This window comes from Chelon labrosus (assembly GCF_963514085.1).
Source record: "Chelon labrosus genome assembly, chromosome: 10".
In the NCBI taxonomy this organism is placed as follows: domain Eukaryota; kingdom Metazoa; phylum Chordata; class Actinopteri; order Mugiliformes; family Mugilidae; genus Chelon; species Chelon labrosus.
Genome location: NC_140360.1, coordinates 10,665,465 through 10,682,038, shown reverse-complemented (window position 1 = coordinate 10,682,038; position 16,574 = coordinate 10,665,465). Strand labels below are relative to the sequence as shown.

Below are 16,574 nucleotides of genomic sequence, written 5' to 3'. Positions count from 1 at the left end.
AAGGGGAGGCGACCCATGGGGGTGTGGGGCACAGTTCAGGTCAACACCAGCTGTCAGAGTGTGAGGTTCAGCCGCAGGCCAAGGCCTCCCTGCCTGTGGGGGTAAACCTGACCCTCCTCACACGTGTGTGCGCACACACACACACACACACACAGGAACCGAACCAGGAGCAGCCCTCGCTCACACTTACCTTCCTCCTTCAAAGCAGTACGCTGTGCACACTCTGCTGGGACTTCCCCTCGCTTTAGGCGGGCCTCTGCTCCGGGAGGTTCTGAATTCACTGAAAACCGCTACAGAGGAAGCGTGATGACACAAAAGTGTTTCTCAAATCTCCATTTGTAGCTATTAAAACAATGTCACGCACACTTTTTCTGTCCCATGTTGTACACAAGTGAATGCATGCACCCGAGAAAGCCACCGTCACCTTCAGTTTAGTGGTGAATTCTGGCAAAAAAAGGTGCACGGAATAAAGAAAAAGAGGAGAAGATGGGAGTAGGAAAACTGTGTCTGAGCATGTGAATACACAGAGAAGACAGTGGACTGGGCAGGGGGTGGGTGAGGATTTGGCACAGAAACAGACCAGCCTGTGTTGCTGCTCTACCACCTGGGCAGAGAGACTTGGCACGGCATCAGACGCCGCCCTGCCAGCCTGGCACAGCGCTGCTGCCTCGGGGCTCAACACCCACCTCTCTGTACCCCCTCCTCTTGGCCGGCCCAGCCTGGCTCGGCCCCGGCTCAGCCAGGCTCACGGCTCCCTCCAAATAGTCCGTTCATACAAACCCCAGAGGGCTCCTACAGGTGTGCACATGCACAGAGGATCCAAATGACACGTTTCAGGTTCACTCGCGCATCAGATTACACGCGTCAATTAATAAAATAATACTCTCAGACAAACAGGATTCTTGGGAGTCGGTCTTTAGTTTCAACGCTTCATAAAATTACATATTGAATTCAAATGTACTGTACACGTGAAGCAATACAAAATTCAAAAGTGGAGGGAAAATAGTCCAGAAATACTTTAAGTATAGAGGGTTACAGTGGAGAATATACTAAAGTCCATAAACCTCAGTCCTCATCAGATAGCTCCAGGTCTTCAACCACATCCTCGTCTCCCTCTGCCAGCTTTATCAGAGCAGAGGAGGACAGCGGCTTAGGAGCCTTGGAGGCCTTTTCATCTCCTTCCTCCTCCTCACCGTCGTCGTCATCATCTGAAATACAGAGAGAAGGCAGTTTAACTTCGCATTCAGCCACACTGGAACAACAAGCATGCGTGCACATAAAGGAAGACAGGATATGAGGACATTGTTATTATTTATAACTGTGTTTTACTACAGCGTCTTTATCCGTTTATAAGCCAGCCTCCATTTATAGGCGACAACAGGAGGAGTTGACGAATATAAACCTGCTAAACTGGTGATGATTACTCACTGTATATCCCGAATTAAATGACACTAGGTTGTCACTTTCACGCTTGATGGCACACAGATTTGACGCTAAATCAGATGTTGCCGCTCAGATTCACTCCATTTTTAGTTTGGCTTGTAGACGGACTTACACTTTTTAAATTGGACCCCTTCTAAGCTGATGGTTCTGATTTTCCCATAAATTATTTATTGTGGGGATTGAATTAGATAATTTGACAGCAAGAAATTATTCATTTCAAAGCCAAGGGTTGGGGCTGTCACTAATGACTGTTTTCATTATCAGTTAGTTCATTTTAACTGACGCAACCGATAAAACGAGAAGACAAAAAATGTGTGTCGTAATGAAGTCGAGATTAACTAATTCCTCAGATTGGAGAAGGTCAAGTCAGGTAAACTCTTCAGTTAATGCTTAAAAAGTGTCACTTAGGAAAATAGCTGCTAATTAATTTAGTGTTGTTACTTTATCCATTAATGATTTAATCCTGCAGCTCAACAAAACTAAAGTTTTACTCTGTATCAGCCAGGCCCCATATTTAAGGAGCCCACACGCTCACTTGCCAGTTCACCAGGTTTTTTGTTTCAAATAACAGAGAGCGGTTGATTCATCTGTGTGTTTTTATTGTGGAGGATGTGGTTTGTAGCGCTATTGAATTGTATTGAGTTGTACCGACACGTTTCCAATTTTAGTCTAATGCTAGGCTAACTGACAAAATGCTTCTAAATTTAACAGCTCAACAGCACCACCAACTACATCCTCCAACATGATCATCCAGTTGAAGGTTTAGGTTTTTATTAGGAACATCTGGACCCTTGGATGAGCCGAAATGTCGTCGAGACACTTCACGAGTCCAGTTTGTTTATAACGTGAACATTGCAAGAGTCACGAAAGGGCAGGACTGCTATATCAGAGTGCATCTGTTTTCCCTTGTTTTTATATGTAATATTTTGGCATGTGAGTGTAAATACATACACTAATATTATATAGTAATACAGTCCCTTCTGAATATGAGCAAATTGTAACTCTTAAATGTCTGAAAATTACTAAATTGTGAGAGATACTGCTATGCTTTTCTTTCTACTAACCTGAGTCTCCTCCCTCTATCCCCTCGTCATCGCTCATGTCAGACAGATCTTCAGCATCATCATCATCGTCATCATCATCTGCGCGGCTGCTCTTCTTACCTGAGGAGAGACAGTAAAGAACGTTACACTGCGCTGAGTTTTGTCTGTCTTGTGTTACTTTCTTCAGACACTCCTAAGTTTGTGCCGCTGCACTGCTGACGTCTGAGGAGACGCGGATATGTGGGCCAGGTATCAGAGGCAGCTGGAAGTGTCTATTTCCTCCTGAGATGGAACTGAGAGTCGATTACAGGCGCCGCCGCTGCTGCACAAACACCCATGACAGTTTACTACCGGCAATTTCAGACATCTTATGCTCACGGCCTAAATATAGCAAATGGAGATAGCAGGCAGGTTCCATAGCTACGATGATGATGGCAGAGCCGTGCGTGTGTGCGTGTGTGTGCGTGTGTGTGCGTGTGTGCGTGTGTGCGCGTGCTGCTGTGTGTGTTTGTCTGAGAGAAGTTGGGAATTTTTCTTGAAACCGTGTTGTGCTATCCTCAGAGTACACCGTGTGTGTTGTCTAGCCAAAGGGACAACTGGGGTCCACGGGCTTTGAAGTCGAGGTGTGATGAGAGGCTGCAGGCGTGGAGGAGAGAGAAGCAAAACAGAGCTACTTCCTGTGTGTGCTGCACCGAACGCACAGGTATACACACACACGCGCACGTACACGCTGATAAACAACCTCCATTAAAACGTCAATACTTCCTTTTCCACCTGAATCCTACATGAAACGCGTTCCTTCACTCTCTCCGACTTTGTGTCGCTCACATGGAGCGAGCCGAGTTCAGCAGAGGTTGCCCCCGAATGACCTGGATGACTTATTACCGCCACACACTGACACCACACACACACACACACACATTAATCTAAATCATCGGCCCTTTCCTCTCAAACTCCCCCTCTTTCCGGGAGTGTGTGAGACCACAAAGAGCTTTGGTGAGCTTCCCAAAAAGCTTTTGGCTCTTCAAGACTGGACGGCGAGGTGGTGGGCGCGCATTCGTGTGCTGCCGCCGAGACGTGCGTGTGTGTGTGTGTGTTTGAGCGCACGTGTTGCGAGGACATGCGGGGGCAGCTGGTTGGACTGAGAAAAAGAGAGCGAGAGGAAGAGAGAGGGAGGCAGGACGAAAGAGAGGAGAGAGAAGGAAAAAAAAAAAAGGGAGAGAGAGGAGTGGGAGCGGCCACCTCTGGCTGTTCCAGTGAGCTGGTTTGAATTAGGAACCCCCGCTGGGATCCAAGCCTGTACTTCCTGTTGGGGAGTTTCGGTTCGTGTGTGTGCACGAGGGGTGGGAAGGGCGGAGGAAAGATGAACGAAAGAGAGGGAGGGCAGGGGAGGGGGCTCCGCTTTGCCGGCAGCTGCCCATCCGTTTTGTGGGGACTCTCCCTACAATGAAGTCCAGATGCATTAAAAAAAAAAAAAAAATCCCCCTCTGCCGCCTACTCTTTTCCTCTGTGACCGCGCGGAGAGCTTTTTTCTGCTTGGAGCGTGTCCGAGTGTAAAGCTGTAAAAGCGAGAGGCTGCTGCAGCCAGTGACCTGTGGACGACCCCGAGAGGACGAGACATGCGGGGGTTAAAGGATGAACGAGCTGACGGCTCCTCTTGGCAGAGGGTGAAGGGAACTTATCTGAGGAGCCGAGATTTGGGATTTAATTTTCATTTCCACCGAAAACAGCGTCTGTGTGTGTTTAATATCTCCGAGCCTTGTGGTAACAGCGCTGCAGGTGATCGGCTTCATGTGGCAAAATCTCTAACATGGTGAACGTAACACAAACAGATAGCAGCAGAGGAACCAGACTCAACTGTCGGCGCCTTCCAACTTTGCCTTCCCAGTGTTGTAACAAAATACAGCCCCCTAGAGGCCAAGACGGGGAGTGTAGCCACAGACTGCCTCCTGTGCAGGTCCGATCCAAAGCCTGGATGTGAGTTGGCTTACCTTTGAATTTGAGTCCTGCATTCTCTTCGTCTGAGTCGCTGTCAGACTCAAACAGATCCTTAAACTCCTTCTTGTCCTCTGCCTTCTTTTCTTGAATCTTTCTCCTCTTGATTTCAGGGAGGTCCAGATCCTCCATCTTTACCAAAAAAGAAAATTGTACGGGGTGAGTGGACATGCCTACTTTGGTGGCCTTAATGATCGTAACCATTGTGCCAGTAAGTTTTCCCACTATACAGCGTGACTGTTTCATGATTTATGTAAAAGAGGAATTCTTGTGGGTAACGCTGACATTCACAAAGGAAAATGCCAAGGGCGATTCATGAGTTTTTTGGTTGGATAATTACCCTTTCTTTGCCAGAGATCTCCAGCTGGATCTCCTTCTCCCTCAGCTTCTTCCACTGAGTGTAGTACCTGGTGAGGGGAGTCCCTTCCTCCTGGATTTTCTTCTCCCAAGCCACCTGACAGAACACACATGTTAGAGAACGTATTTAAATGTGTGCACCAGTGTGTGTATACATATATTGGGTTGAACAAGACGCAGATCTGCGCCAAATATTAATGAATATTGAGGGTTTCTCTTTTTCTTCCCGCTCAAGGCTCGACGGCAATCCTACACCGCATCTTTACATCAGCTGACTGCGCTAGATGGACAGCGATGAGAGACAGAGGACCCAGAAAAACAGGAAGATTGAAGGAGCCTGAAAGGGGAGATCTTCTGCAGCCCCTAAAGGTCTTTGTGGATGATATTGATTAGGCCCAATCACATTATCTAACCAACAAATCCAATAGAGCGAACAGATTGCGGCCTCACGCTCCCGTTAGCTCAACACGTTTACAACAATTTGCTGTGCGGCTATTAAGATGGGTGAGGTGTAGGCACAAAAAAAAAAAAAAAAAAAACACACACAAAGAAAGGAGAATACTTGAGAATTCAGTCTAGTCTTAGGCAAACGTACACACGTGAGAAAGATAAGCGGCGCCAGAGTGCGACCTGGATGGAGGCAGAGCATCATTAATTAGGCTAGCTCTCAGTTTGGGTGACATGTCAGTGGGGGGGCTTGTGGCCTGAGGGGGGCCGTGGCCTTTCCACAGCGGCAGCAGCAGGGCTGTCCCCTCTCCTCCGCCTGCGGTGACACCTCTACTGCTGCCACGGTGCCAGGGAGTCGATGCCATGGCGACAGCCTCCGCTGAGCAGAGCGCTGTGGCGACAGGCGCTGGCACGGTGCCATGCGGTCTGTCTGCTGTACTTTACCACACACACACACACACACACACACACACACACACACACACAGTCTCACCAGCTAAATTACACAAAGGCCGTCCTCTTTAATTTCATCCTTAAATGCTGTTAAATATTAATCAGCTGTGCACATCCAGACGCTCAGTGGAAGCAAAGACACATAAAAACACGTAGAAGAGTGTGGACAGGTAACATAACGAGAGAGCAAGTCAACACAGACAACTCTCCCTCTCTCACACACACAGACTAATGGCTGCTCATTAAGGCGGCGGCGGCGCCTCTGGTTCAAAAAGCCCATAAGAGCTTCCAATAACCACAGGGTCATTCGTAGAGTTTATACAAGGAAGCATCCTCCATTAACAGCCGCTGCCTGCAGTGTTTCGTGGTCAGTTGTCCGATGGCCTGAAGCATCTTCCTTAACTGGACCAGAGCCCAGAAGGAAAGTTTCAGGTTTTAGTATTTGTCAGTTAAAAGTTGTCTTTGTCCTGCGAGTGCACGTTGCAGTTTTGACCTTCATCGGTGAATAGTTAATCCGTTATGTCACATCAGTTTTGAGTCACAAAAAAATGTGATTCAACACTTCTGTACGTCTAGTAATTAAACGTCTTAAAAGTATTTATTACGAAGTAATAGAAGTGAAGTGAACAAATGCATAGCACCAATCGAAGCACGAAACCTGCTGTGATATTTCAGCATAACGTGGCCTTTGATGTGTGTGAGACTGTGTCTGAGTGTGCAGCCTCTTCACAAAGTTAACTGTTGAGGTAACATTTGCGCAGACACACCACGTAGTCTGAAGCCTTTTGAATGGGTGGTGTCAAGTGGTGAATAAAGTAGACAATAAGGCACCGTGCTGCAGGTTAGGAAATGACTAGACTCAGCGTAATAGACCAGCGGCTCTCAATGCAAAAAATAAAAAATAAACCTGCTAAACTCATCATGTTATACATCATAGTAGTAAATTAAAGAACCAGTAATAATTACTACTTAACAGTGATAAATGTGATACACCATGGCTGGCTAGTGATCCTTTAAACAACACATTTATAAAACAGGTGAGACCATACAATTTCTACGAGAGACTTAAATAATAACCAAGCATGAAATCTATAATATAATCTAGAGTAATAACCTTATTAGTGTTGGGTTCGTCTTTTGTTGCTTATGTTTCCGTTTAAATTACATGTTAACAGCAGCAATCCTTTACGTCAAATATTTAGTGGTATTTGTGTTTGGGTTGGTGGTAGTTTATTACGACAGTCTGCAAACAGCAGGCCACAGTGAAAGGAGCTGGTTACTAAGCTGAGAAGGTGGAGGCGTGCAGCTCTTCATCTAACAGCTCACTGTGGCTGCTGCTGCTTCTCGTTCCATTACGTCTTGCAATATGATCCAAACGAATGTTTTTAACCGTTATCGTGTTATAAACCAATAAATGTGGAATAATTCCTCAGTTTTCTGCTGCTATTTCACAAAAAAAAATATCTGTTTTTCATTACTCCAACCACTGTGAAAACAAAGTGCAATATTCTTATGGCTCTACCTGTTTGCACATCAGTGTTTCCATTTCTTTTTTTTTTTTTTTTTTATAGATGTTGTCTCACATGTACCTGCTTGTATGCTTAGTTTTTGCAGTTTGGAATTTTAAATACATGTTTTTGCATAATGAGAGCGGTAATTCCTGAACTCACTGAGAAACTCATTGCATTTCCTGTCACTGCTTCACAATAAAAGTCAGCTTGTGTTTTGCCAGCTTAATGCTTTTACTGTGAAGCTGCTGCAGTAGGAAATGTAGGCTTTGCATTAACAGCGACATCTGAACCCATCAGCTATCATCTGGTGATGGTTTAGAATTCAGTTTTCATTTATAGCAGGAACTTACTGAAGCATTTGTCCAGAAATGCCACCTCAGACGTCCCGTTCATAATAATGAAAATAAAAATACTGCATTCGTTTAAATCGTGTTACCTCATTCGGCAACAGATGTCGACCTAACAGACATTTAAATGAAAATCTCTGACATTGTCACTTGTATAATCTTGTATAATTTTGTATTTTGAGAGCAAAGTGCCTCTCTCTGTGCTTTAATAGTCACAAAAACACTGCATTAGGACACAGAAGAGTAAAATTATGGAATTACAGCCTACAAGGCAGCCTCTATCCTTCACACCAGCCCACACACACACATACACACAAACACTCACCACAGCGGCGGCATCGGCCACTCCGAAGGCGGCCTTCTGTCTATGCGCTGTGATGTAGCTGCTGTTCTCCTGTACCTTCTCCAACAGCTGGCGCACCGGCTTGGAGTAATTGGCCACTTTGCATTCCTTCAGGAATGCTTTCAGCTGCAGGGACATGGAGGGGGGAGCATGAGAAAGAAGGAACCAGCGAAAAGGATGAGCCTGTCCACCCATGCGACGCATCCAGGCAGAGCAGGAGGAGGTTTGTGGTTGTTTCCCTTGAGGGGAGCACAACCACATCCTCAATCATCTATTCAGGATTTAAACTCCGGCAATGATCGTCAGTGGTATTGCTACTTATAATAGTGACTCAGTTTAATTCGCTCCTGCTTGTCCGGTACATACACACACATATATATGCAGAGATAAAGTAATTGAATTATCCAAATCTAGCAAATCTGAATTCATAGATCAGTTTTAATGTTGCATTACCTGGATAATGGTGGGCAGAGCGAGCTCAGGGAAGCCGATGGAGTTGGCCTGAGTGTGGAAGTATTCTAGTATCAGGTCATAGAGCTGGTCAATCAATCCGTCCTAAAACAGCAGAGCAGTAGCATTCACAAACAATATTCACACATTTTACTGATGTGTTAAACTTAGGTTATCATATTCTCAATCATAATAAGAGTTTAACCAAGCCTGGCTGCCTGCCATCACTATTATAAGCTATCTTAATTTAACCTAGATACCAATACTTGATTTAGCAGGTAACTGGGGGTAAACTAGGGTTAGCGGTCATGTAACCCATCAACAAACTGTATCACCACCAGCTTATAAAACAGGTGACTCACAGATTACTCTGCAGGACAATGCATTCCTGAGATCTCCTCATAGGCCATGCACCTTTTAATAAGGTGTATTTATTTATTTATTTATGTATTAATGCAGTAAGAGAATATATTGCAAGGATCACAAACTGACAGAAGTATAATTAAATCTTTAACAGACAAGTAATTAAGTGAACCCGTCATCTGCAGAGCTAGATAAGTTTTGCTGCCAGTCTTTGTGAAAACAAAAGCAAACTTTCCTGTGTCGACTAATAAACGGTTCAGGTTCAGGCAGATCAGCTCGTTTGTGAGGTTTTTCGTGGCAGCTGCCCAGGTGACGGCAGCGAGAGCGGTCCTAGCGAGCGGAGTGCAGGGGGATAATCCCAGAGAGCCGTGCAACAATCCTTTTGGCCGCAGCAGTGAGCGTGGCGACTCAGGGCTAGTTTTAGAGCCCTGACAAGGGGCTTTCAAGCTGCCCTCAATCCCCTCGTGCACACTCGCAAGCCAGCGCGCGGCGTCACGGAGCGGCATGGGAATAACTTGGAAGCGCTCATGTGATCAGCTGCTTGTTTCTCGGAGCATCGAGGAACAGCAGCAAACCCTCCCTGATATTTACCTTGTAGGCCTTCTCCATTAGGTTGACCTTGTTGAGCTTCAGGATGACAGCAAAGTTGATGGGTTTCTTACTCATTCGTCCAGGTTTCTTGTTGAAGTCCACTTGTTGGAAGATCTAGAAAAGAGCGACATGAACGGATAATGTTGAATGAGTGTTATTAATGTCTCCTTTTATTAAAAGGGGATACATGTTGGATGACATTATTTCTATACATCGATCAGCCACAACATTGAAACCACTGACAGGAGAAACATTTAGACCTGGCATTCATTCGTGTGGATGTTACTTAGACATGTAGCACCTCCCCTAGACCAGACCAGGCACCACCACCCCATAGCAATGACAATCCTTGCTGGCAGCAGTCATCACAGGCACACATACAAAAACTGTTTAGGAACAACTCAAAAAACATGAAGAACAGCACAAGGTGTTGACCTGGCCTCCAAATTCACTAGATCCCAAACTGATCAAGTATCTGTGGGATGATCCACAGAGGCCCCTCCCCTCAAAGGCTCCCACTAACTACATTCTGTTGCCAGACACCATAGGACACCGTCAGAAGGCCCATGTCCATTCTCTGAAGAGTCACAACTGTTTTGGAGGCACAAAGGAGACCTACACAATATTAGGCATGTGGTCATAATGTTACGCCTGATCTGTGTATATGTAAATGTGATTTTGTAAACACTTAATAACTTCACATCCTTCTCTTTTTTCATCCAAGGACATGGCAGCCACAAATACTTTTCATCTGCCGAGCGTGTTTTGACAATCATCATCACAGATCATTTTAAATACTGCAGTGTTGCCGAGATGACACATTTCTATCTTCGTCTGTGAAAGCACATTCTAGTCAACGTGTGGGCTATTTCTCTATAAGCTTCAGCTTTCACATCTGCCCACAGTGCGCAAGTGAATTTCTGTCTCGTATTTGTGTATCAGGCTATTTCTGACTGCCCGTATCTCGGCGTTTGTGCGTTTGTGTGTGTGGTCGTTAGGGTTCTCTGTGTGTGTGAAGCAGAGCAACGCTCCTGGCCGGTGCTGTCTGTACAAACATAGGATGTGGTGGCGGTCTGCGGGGGAGCCAGGGGGAAGTGGGAAGGCATGGGCCAACCCTGGTGCGCTCGCTCGCTCGCTCGCACTAACTCAGTCACACACACACACACACACACACGTAAGCACACAAACGCGCGCGCAGCTACTGAAGCAGGAAGCTCCAAATCATACACCCCCCTCGGAGATACGAGAACACACACAGGCACAGACACACAGGAGGAAGGGGCTGCTTCTGCTGCTCTAATTAAAACAGTAGCAGCGTACCTCAGCCTGCCTTTAACAAGGGGAACAGTAGAGGAGAAAAAAACACAGGAAGTACTGTGCGTCACAAATAAACACAGCTTGCTGTAGGGGGCTAGGGGGAGGGGGCTCTGAGTGTGGGGAAAAAAAAAAAAAAAAAGAGGTAGGGAGTGGGCCATAGGCACAGAGGATGTGGTCTGCACAGCGTGTTAGGACCAGAGTGTAAACCACAACCGTGCATTTATCGCTTCGGTCAAACTGCTGCATGCACACGCAAACGCACACACAGACGGGCATGGGCTGACCACCCCAGCGGGCCGAGCTAGTCGCTGTCGCCAGCATGCTGCTCTCCTCCAGAAAACCACAACAAAGACTCACAGCGCGCACTGACGCTTGCACACAGTCGCACACCGCAGAGTCACGTGATTAACACCTGACCCCGGGCGAATGTTTGTCGGTTGGTGACCTGTGATTGGTCTGATAACGAAAAGGTATCTCTCGCGCAGTTCTACCCCTCGATACGTTTCCTCCTGAGCTCCTTCAGTTGTGGCCGTTGAGACCAGAATGCATCTCATATGCCACTGATGTTTTTCCACAGCAAACCACCGACGGAACATTTCATCACATCTACCTTTCACTGTTTCCATCTGTGACAAGTCAACCAACTGACTGTTTATTCTCGATAAATGAAAACTATCCGAGGGCTTCAGGCTGTGTGTTGGTGGCAAAGACAAGAGAAGTCAACCTGACTCCATCTCTCTATCTCTCTCTCTCGCAGGTCTACATGTGGTCAACTGGGGAGTCTTACCTCCGAGAGGAAAGGCAGAACAGGGACAAACGTGTTGGTGCTGCTAGACAGCAGGGTGAGGGCTCGGCAACAGTGCATCCTCAGAGGGTAATATCTGGATGTAGGAACCAGCCTGTAAGACACAACAGTGGTCAGTGTCTCCACCTGCTGTCAGGTAAAGGTACAGCAACACAAATAACAACAGCACAGCTTTGCAGATGAAAAATTGTGAACACGAAAATGATTTTAGCTTTGGGGCGAAGGCTCACACAAAAAAAAAAATGTTATTACATGCAGAGCTGCCCAAAATTTTTATTATATTATATTTTTAAATCCAGCCTGCAGACTTATTCACACATTGTAGATATTTAATCATCAAAAGCTTTTAAGAAGCTTTTATTAAGAAACAAGAGGCCATATCCTATTCTTAATTAGAATACAATGAGGCAGATGAGCTCTTTGTCCAGCTTTAGGTACGCCATAATGTATTTTTCCTGTCATCATATTCCTTACTAATGAAATATCTGTCAGTTTTAGCATTATTCATTCTCGCCCACTCGTTGCTAACACCACTGCGCATTTCATTTTCTCATTCATCACCTTTTAAGAACCTTTTAGAAAAGCTAATCCCTTACAGACTACCGTAAACAACTACACAAGCAGCCCTAATTTAGTACAGTCCTAACATTACAAGAATAACATTATAGTGTTATAAAAGTCCTAACGTTGCCAAAAACTGACCAATTTTAATTTTTTAAATTTAATTATTTTGGGAAAGAGTTGTGAGACTAATTTGAAACCTTTTAAAACAAACGTGCATCTTTAGATCGACTGCTTTACTACAAACAGATGCGCAACTCTCAGCCAGAAACCCGATTGCTTCATGATAAACCTTTGTATTTACTGTAAAGAGATGATTTATTACTAATCCAGACACATTTTTACTGCGTATAATTTAACAAGTGCTGAAAGTTAAGTAATAAAACTGCATACTCACTTGATGGTGCCAATTATGACTTGGCAGAGTGGATAGATCAGAGGCTGGAGGACATCACTGGGGTGCAGGATGCTGAGGACCCGACACCACAGGTACAAACAGTGGATATACTGCCAGTTGTACACCGACTGATAGGTTTCCTAAAGATAAGAAACCGAAAAACAAGCATTAGGCTTCCTATATATAAAAATTCAGGAATTGCAACAAGAATTTATAAAAGTGCTGTATTTTATATAACTACGAGTCTATATTTTACTCACAAGAATGCTTTTTAAATTAAAAAATAAATGACAAAACAATGTTGCAGCAGTTGTCTCCCCGATAGATCAACCAACCTTCTTCTTCATGGTCATGGCGTTTCTGAGGTGGATGGCCAGCTGTCGGATGTAGATGAAGGCGTGCTGATAGGAGGCCTGTGTGTCCAGAGCGTACATCTCCGTTAGGGTTCTCTGCATGAAGTTGATCATGGGCAGCGCGTTGGGAGATGTGAACTTGCAGTTTTGTACGTAGGAAATGTACATTTGCTGCAAAAAGAGAGAAGATCGTCAGAAGAGAGGAACAGAACTGGTTGCACAGGCTAGATGTGGCTTTAAGTGACCCATCAACTTCAAAAATGAGTTTTTGTATGTGCTCTTTCATTCCTGCAGCTCACCTTGAGAATAGGGTTGAGATACATGTCCTGCTTGTGTCTGCAGATCTTGTTGAGGGCTAAGAAGGCGAGAACCCGACTCGTCTCCTCTCCTGTGCTCCACTGTTTCATTAGTTGCTAGACACACACAAAAAAAAAGTGAAGACAGACACGTTGAAACGAAAAGTGAAGCCTGTTTGTAAAGGTCATCTAGTTGGGGTTCAAGCCTTACCTTAACCAGGTGCCGGCACTGTTTGGGTAGACAAAGGTAATAAGGTACGAGCTGGTTGGCGTGCCGCAGGACAGCGCTGATGACTGTAGTTTCTGTTAGGCAGGATAACAGCTACAAGAGAGATTGAGGAAGACGTGCTGTTATAGGATTTTATTTCAAGGCAAAAATGTTGAAGAAGAAATTGTCACAAGGCAAAAACATTCGCGTCTGTATTCTTCAAACTGAGCAAAGCACAGACAAAATTTGAAGCAAAACGAACCTGAACTACACCACTGAGATACATCTTGATGTCGATCTGATTCTTCTGCCATCTTGGACTGGACGAAGGGAGCACGAGCCTGAGGGGAAGACAAAGTAGTGAGTGAGCGGCTTTTCCACAGTTCCACGGAGATGAGCAGATTGTTGGCTTCATACTTCTTCTGGCCTTTCTCTGGCTTGAGGTTGAGCATCTTCTGCAGAGCCACATAAATATCTTTGATGCAGAACAGGACCAAGGCGTTGAACACTGCAGAGAGGACAGAAGATTGCTTATTTAAGACAGAAACAAGCTGCGTCACAACATAATATGATCTGTATTTTTCTACAAGGCTTCAGTGTTAAAAATGCAACACCATAATGTTAGTTCTTCAAACTGCACTGACGCCCACACATAAGTAGTAAATAAAACTGCCAGTATCAGTGTGCAATAACCAATATGAGAAGCAGAACACAATGATCTGTTGGTTAGTGTTTATCTTAAAGGGGAACTACTGTTTTTTTTACAACCTGGGCCTTATTTCTAGCATAAAATACCATTGTTTACTCACCCAAATAACTTTTGTGTGAGTAAACAACTTTTGTGTTTAGGAAATAATTAGATCAGCGTAAATCATCATCAGGGCACCGAGACGCAGCCTCTAAATAAAGCATTATCCGCTGCGAAACTTGTTAATTTCACCAATATTTTGTTATGGTACTCTAGTGCTATTCGCTGTTGAGTCCAGAGTTACCTGGTATCATCATTGTCCAGGTCAGAAGACATCATCCGGGGTCTGCAAGTCAATCTACAGACCCCAGATGATGTCTTCTGACCTGGACAACGTCACCTCTGAGCGGCGCGTGCACCCATGACAGTCGGCTTGTTTACCTGTAATTTGCTACTGCTATGGTTCGTCCACAACCTCAGAATCGGAAAAATATTCAGCCAAGTTGCAAAAAACCTGCAGTAGCAAATTACAGGTAAACAAGCCGACCGTTGTGAGTGCGCGCGCCACTCAGAGATGACATCGTCCATGTCAGAAGACATTATCCGGGGTCCGTAGGTCAATCTACAGACCCCTGATGATGATAACAGGTAACTCTGGACTCCACGGGGAATAGCACTAGTTTATCATAATAAAATATTGGTGAAATAAATGAGTTTTGCGGCAGATAATCCGTTATTTAGAGGCTGCGTCTCGGTGCCCTGTCACTCCCGCTATATGGATTTATGTTGATCTAATTATTTCCTAAACGAGTGCAAATGACACAGAAGTTATTTGGGTGAGAAAACTACGGTATTTTATGCTAGAAATAAGGCCCAGGTTGTAAAAAAAAGTAATTCCCCTTTAAGGTATTGCTCCTGCATAGGGGTGTAAATGTAAATAGACCATGTTGGCTGCAGGAAGAATCAAGTTGTTGATTAACATTACAAGTGACAGTTTAGAACTAAACTGAAAATATATCTAGGAACTTTAGTCCTTAATGTCTACCAATGTCTTTCCTGCCTTGTTGCTGGTATCAGGATGTTTACTGTGATAATGATCAATATGAAAATGTTAAAGTATTTTGGAAAAGGGTGAAAACCTAAATATAGAAATTATTATTAATTAATTAATAAATTATCATTTCTTCATCAAAACAGCACCAACTGAACACACATGTGGACCTACCTGAACTGTCGGCCACTTTGTATCGACACTGACCACCTCCTTCACCCTTCGTCGTAGCGACGGCAGCCTTGAAGGCCTGGGTGATGTCTCTGAAGAGACGAGGCGTGGGCTCTTTCTTCAGAGCAGCGTTCCAGTCCTCAATCATTTTGTCCGTGACTTTGATAACGTCCGCCCCCTTCTTGGTCTTCCTCGAGCTTTTCTGACCCTGTTCCTCATCCTCATCACCAGAGTCGGCCTCCTACAAGCAGAGCGCGACGGCGTGAAGGTGGGCGATTGCAAAACGGGACTCTGTGTAAAGTGAGACACAAACATCGGCTTACCTCCAGCGCAGACGGTAGCTTGTGGTACTTTTTCTCGTCCTCATCCTCCGAGCTGTCTGTGTCGTCAAAGTTCAGAAGAGTTTTGTCGTTGTTTTGCAGAAACTTGTAGAACTCTGGATCTTTGTTCTTTAACCTGGACAGCTCCTCTTTGTGCTGGGAGGCAGTTCCTTTCTTTCCTGCATTTCTATAGATTAAAAAAATAATAATACACAAAAGAGTCATACAAGTTCGCCCTCGATGTTATTATCGTCATGACAACGGTGACCCTTTATAGGTAAATGACCCCATAGCAAAGGACTCACGTTTTTAGAGGAGCAGACTTCAAGTCTTTCTTTTTCTTGAGCCCATTTTGTTTTGGAGCCTCTTCCTCCGATTCACCTTCATCTGCAGACTCAAAGCCTGACAGCATGAACTCATCCAAACTGAGTTCTTCTAATTTCCTACAAAAAAAGACAACAATTCAACAGATTGATGAAGTATGTCACCATGTGTGCGCAGTCTATTTAATATAGTGTTTCCAGTGACAATTCAGACGTTTTGTTGTTTAGCTGCCAGCTTGTCAGTAAGCTGGAAAAAGTCTCTTTAAGCCCTCATGGATAGTCCACTTTTATAAGAAGAGAAAACAGACTTCACATGTAGCTGGCGTTTAAATTAGCATTAGCGCTCGATGCTAACATCATGGATGGCTAACACACACTCGCATCATGTCAGAAACGTTATTACAAACTCCAGACATTTCACAGCTACCTTAACAACACTTAAACATTTAAAACTATATTAAACCCAAAGATAAATTCAGTAATATACAACGGTTTACAAAGAAACTAGTCCCATACCTCTTCTGTTTCGTTGCCATGCTGGATCATAAACGTGACGCCAAACCTCAATACCCAGAATCCCCCGGTGCAAAAGGGAGAAATTGGTTTTATGGTTCTTGGGTACAGAGCGGTGTGAGGTACTTGCGTTAATACTCTTGCCAACTATAAGATGATTTTTTTTTATATAAAACACCTAATTTCTACATTAATTTGTGTTTAATTAAGATTAAACAATTAAAATGA

The 16,574-nt window shown here is 44.6% G+C and overlaps 1 protein-coding gene across 1 annotated transcript; it reads right to left on the bottom strand.

The window, feature by feature from the left end:
- Window positions 1–905: 905 nt before the first annotated feature.
- Window positions 906–16,405, bottom strand: noc2l (NOC2-like nucleolar associated transcriptional repressor). Its single transcript, XM_084552661.1, has 18 exons — window positions 16,350–16,405; window positions 15,816–15,953; window positions 15,514–15,697; window positions 15,194–15,431; window positions 13,698–13,788; window positions 13,543–13,621; window positions 13,284–13,394; window positions 13,076–13,189; window positions 12,759–12,947; window positions 12,424–12,563; window positions 11,448–11,559; window positions 9,344–9,457; window positions 8,393–8,494; window positions 7,922–8,065; window positions 4,822–4,935; window positions 4,478–4,613; window positions 2,508–2,606; window positions 906–1,208 (listed from the first exon to the last, which is right to left on the bottom strand). The coding sequence occupies exons 1-18, from the start codon at window positions 16,367–16,369 to the stop codon at window positions 1,066–1,068; spliced, it is 2,268 nt and encodes a 755-aa protein (XP_084408787.1). The 5' UTR covers window positions 16,370–16,405; the 3' UTR covers window positions 906–1,065.
- Window positions 16,406–16,574: the final 169 nt, after the last annotated feature.

Bases quoted from the DNA above. Each gene is read 5' to 3' on its own strand.
- noc2l (XM_084552661.1), bottom strand. From the start codon at position 16,369: ATGGCAACGAAACAGAAGAG. The intron at 12,564-12,758 runs GTTGGTTGATCT...TCTTATCTTTAG, and splicing joins CCATGACCATGAAGAAGAAG to GAAACCTATCAGTCGGTGTA. The intron at 2,607-4,477 runs GTAAGCCAACTC...GTCTCTCCTCAG, and splicing joins TGCAGGACTCAAATTCAAAG to GTAAGAAGAGCAGCCGCGCA.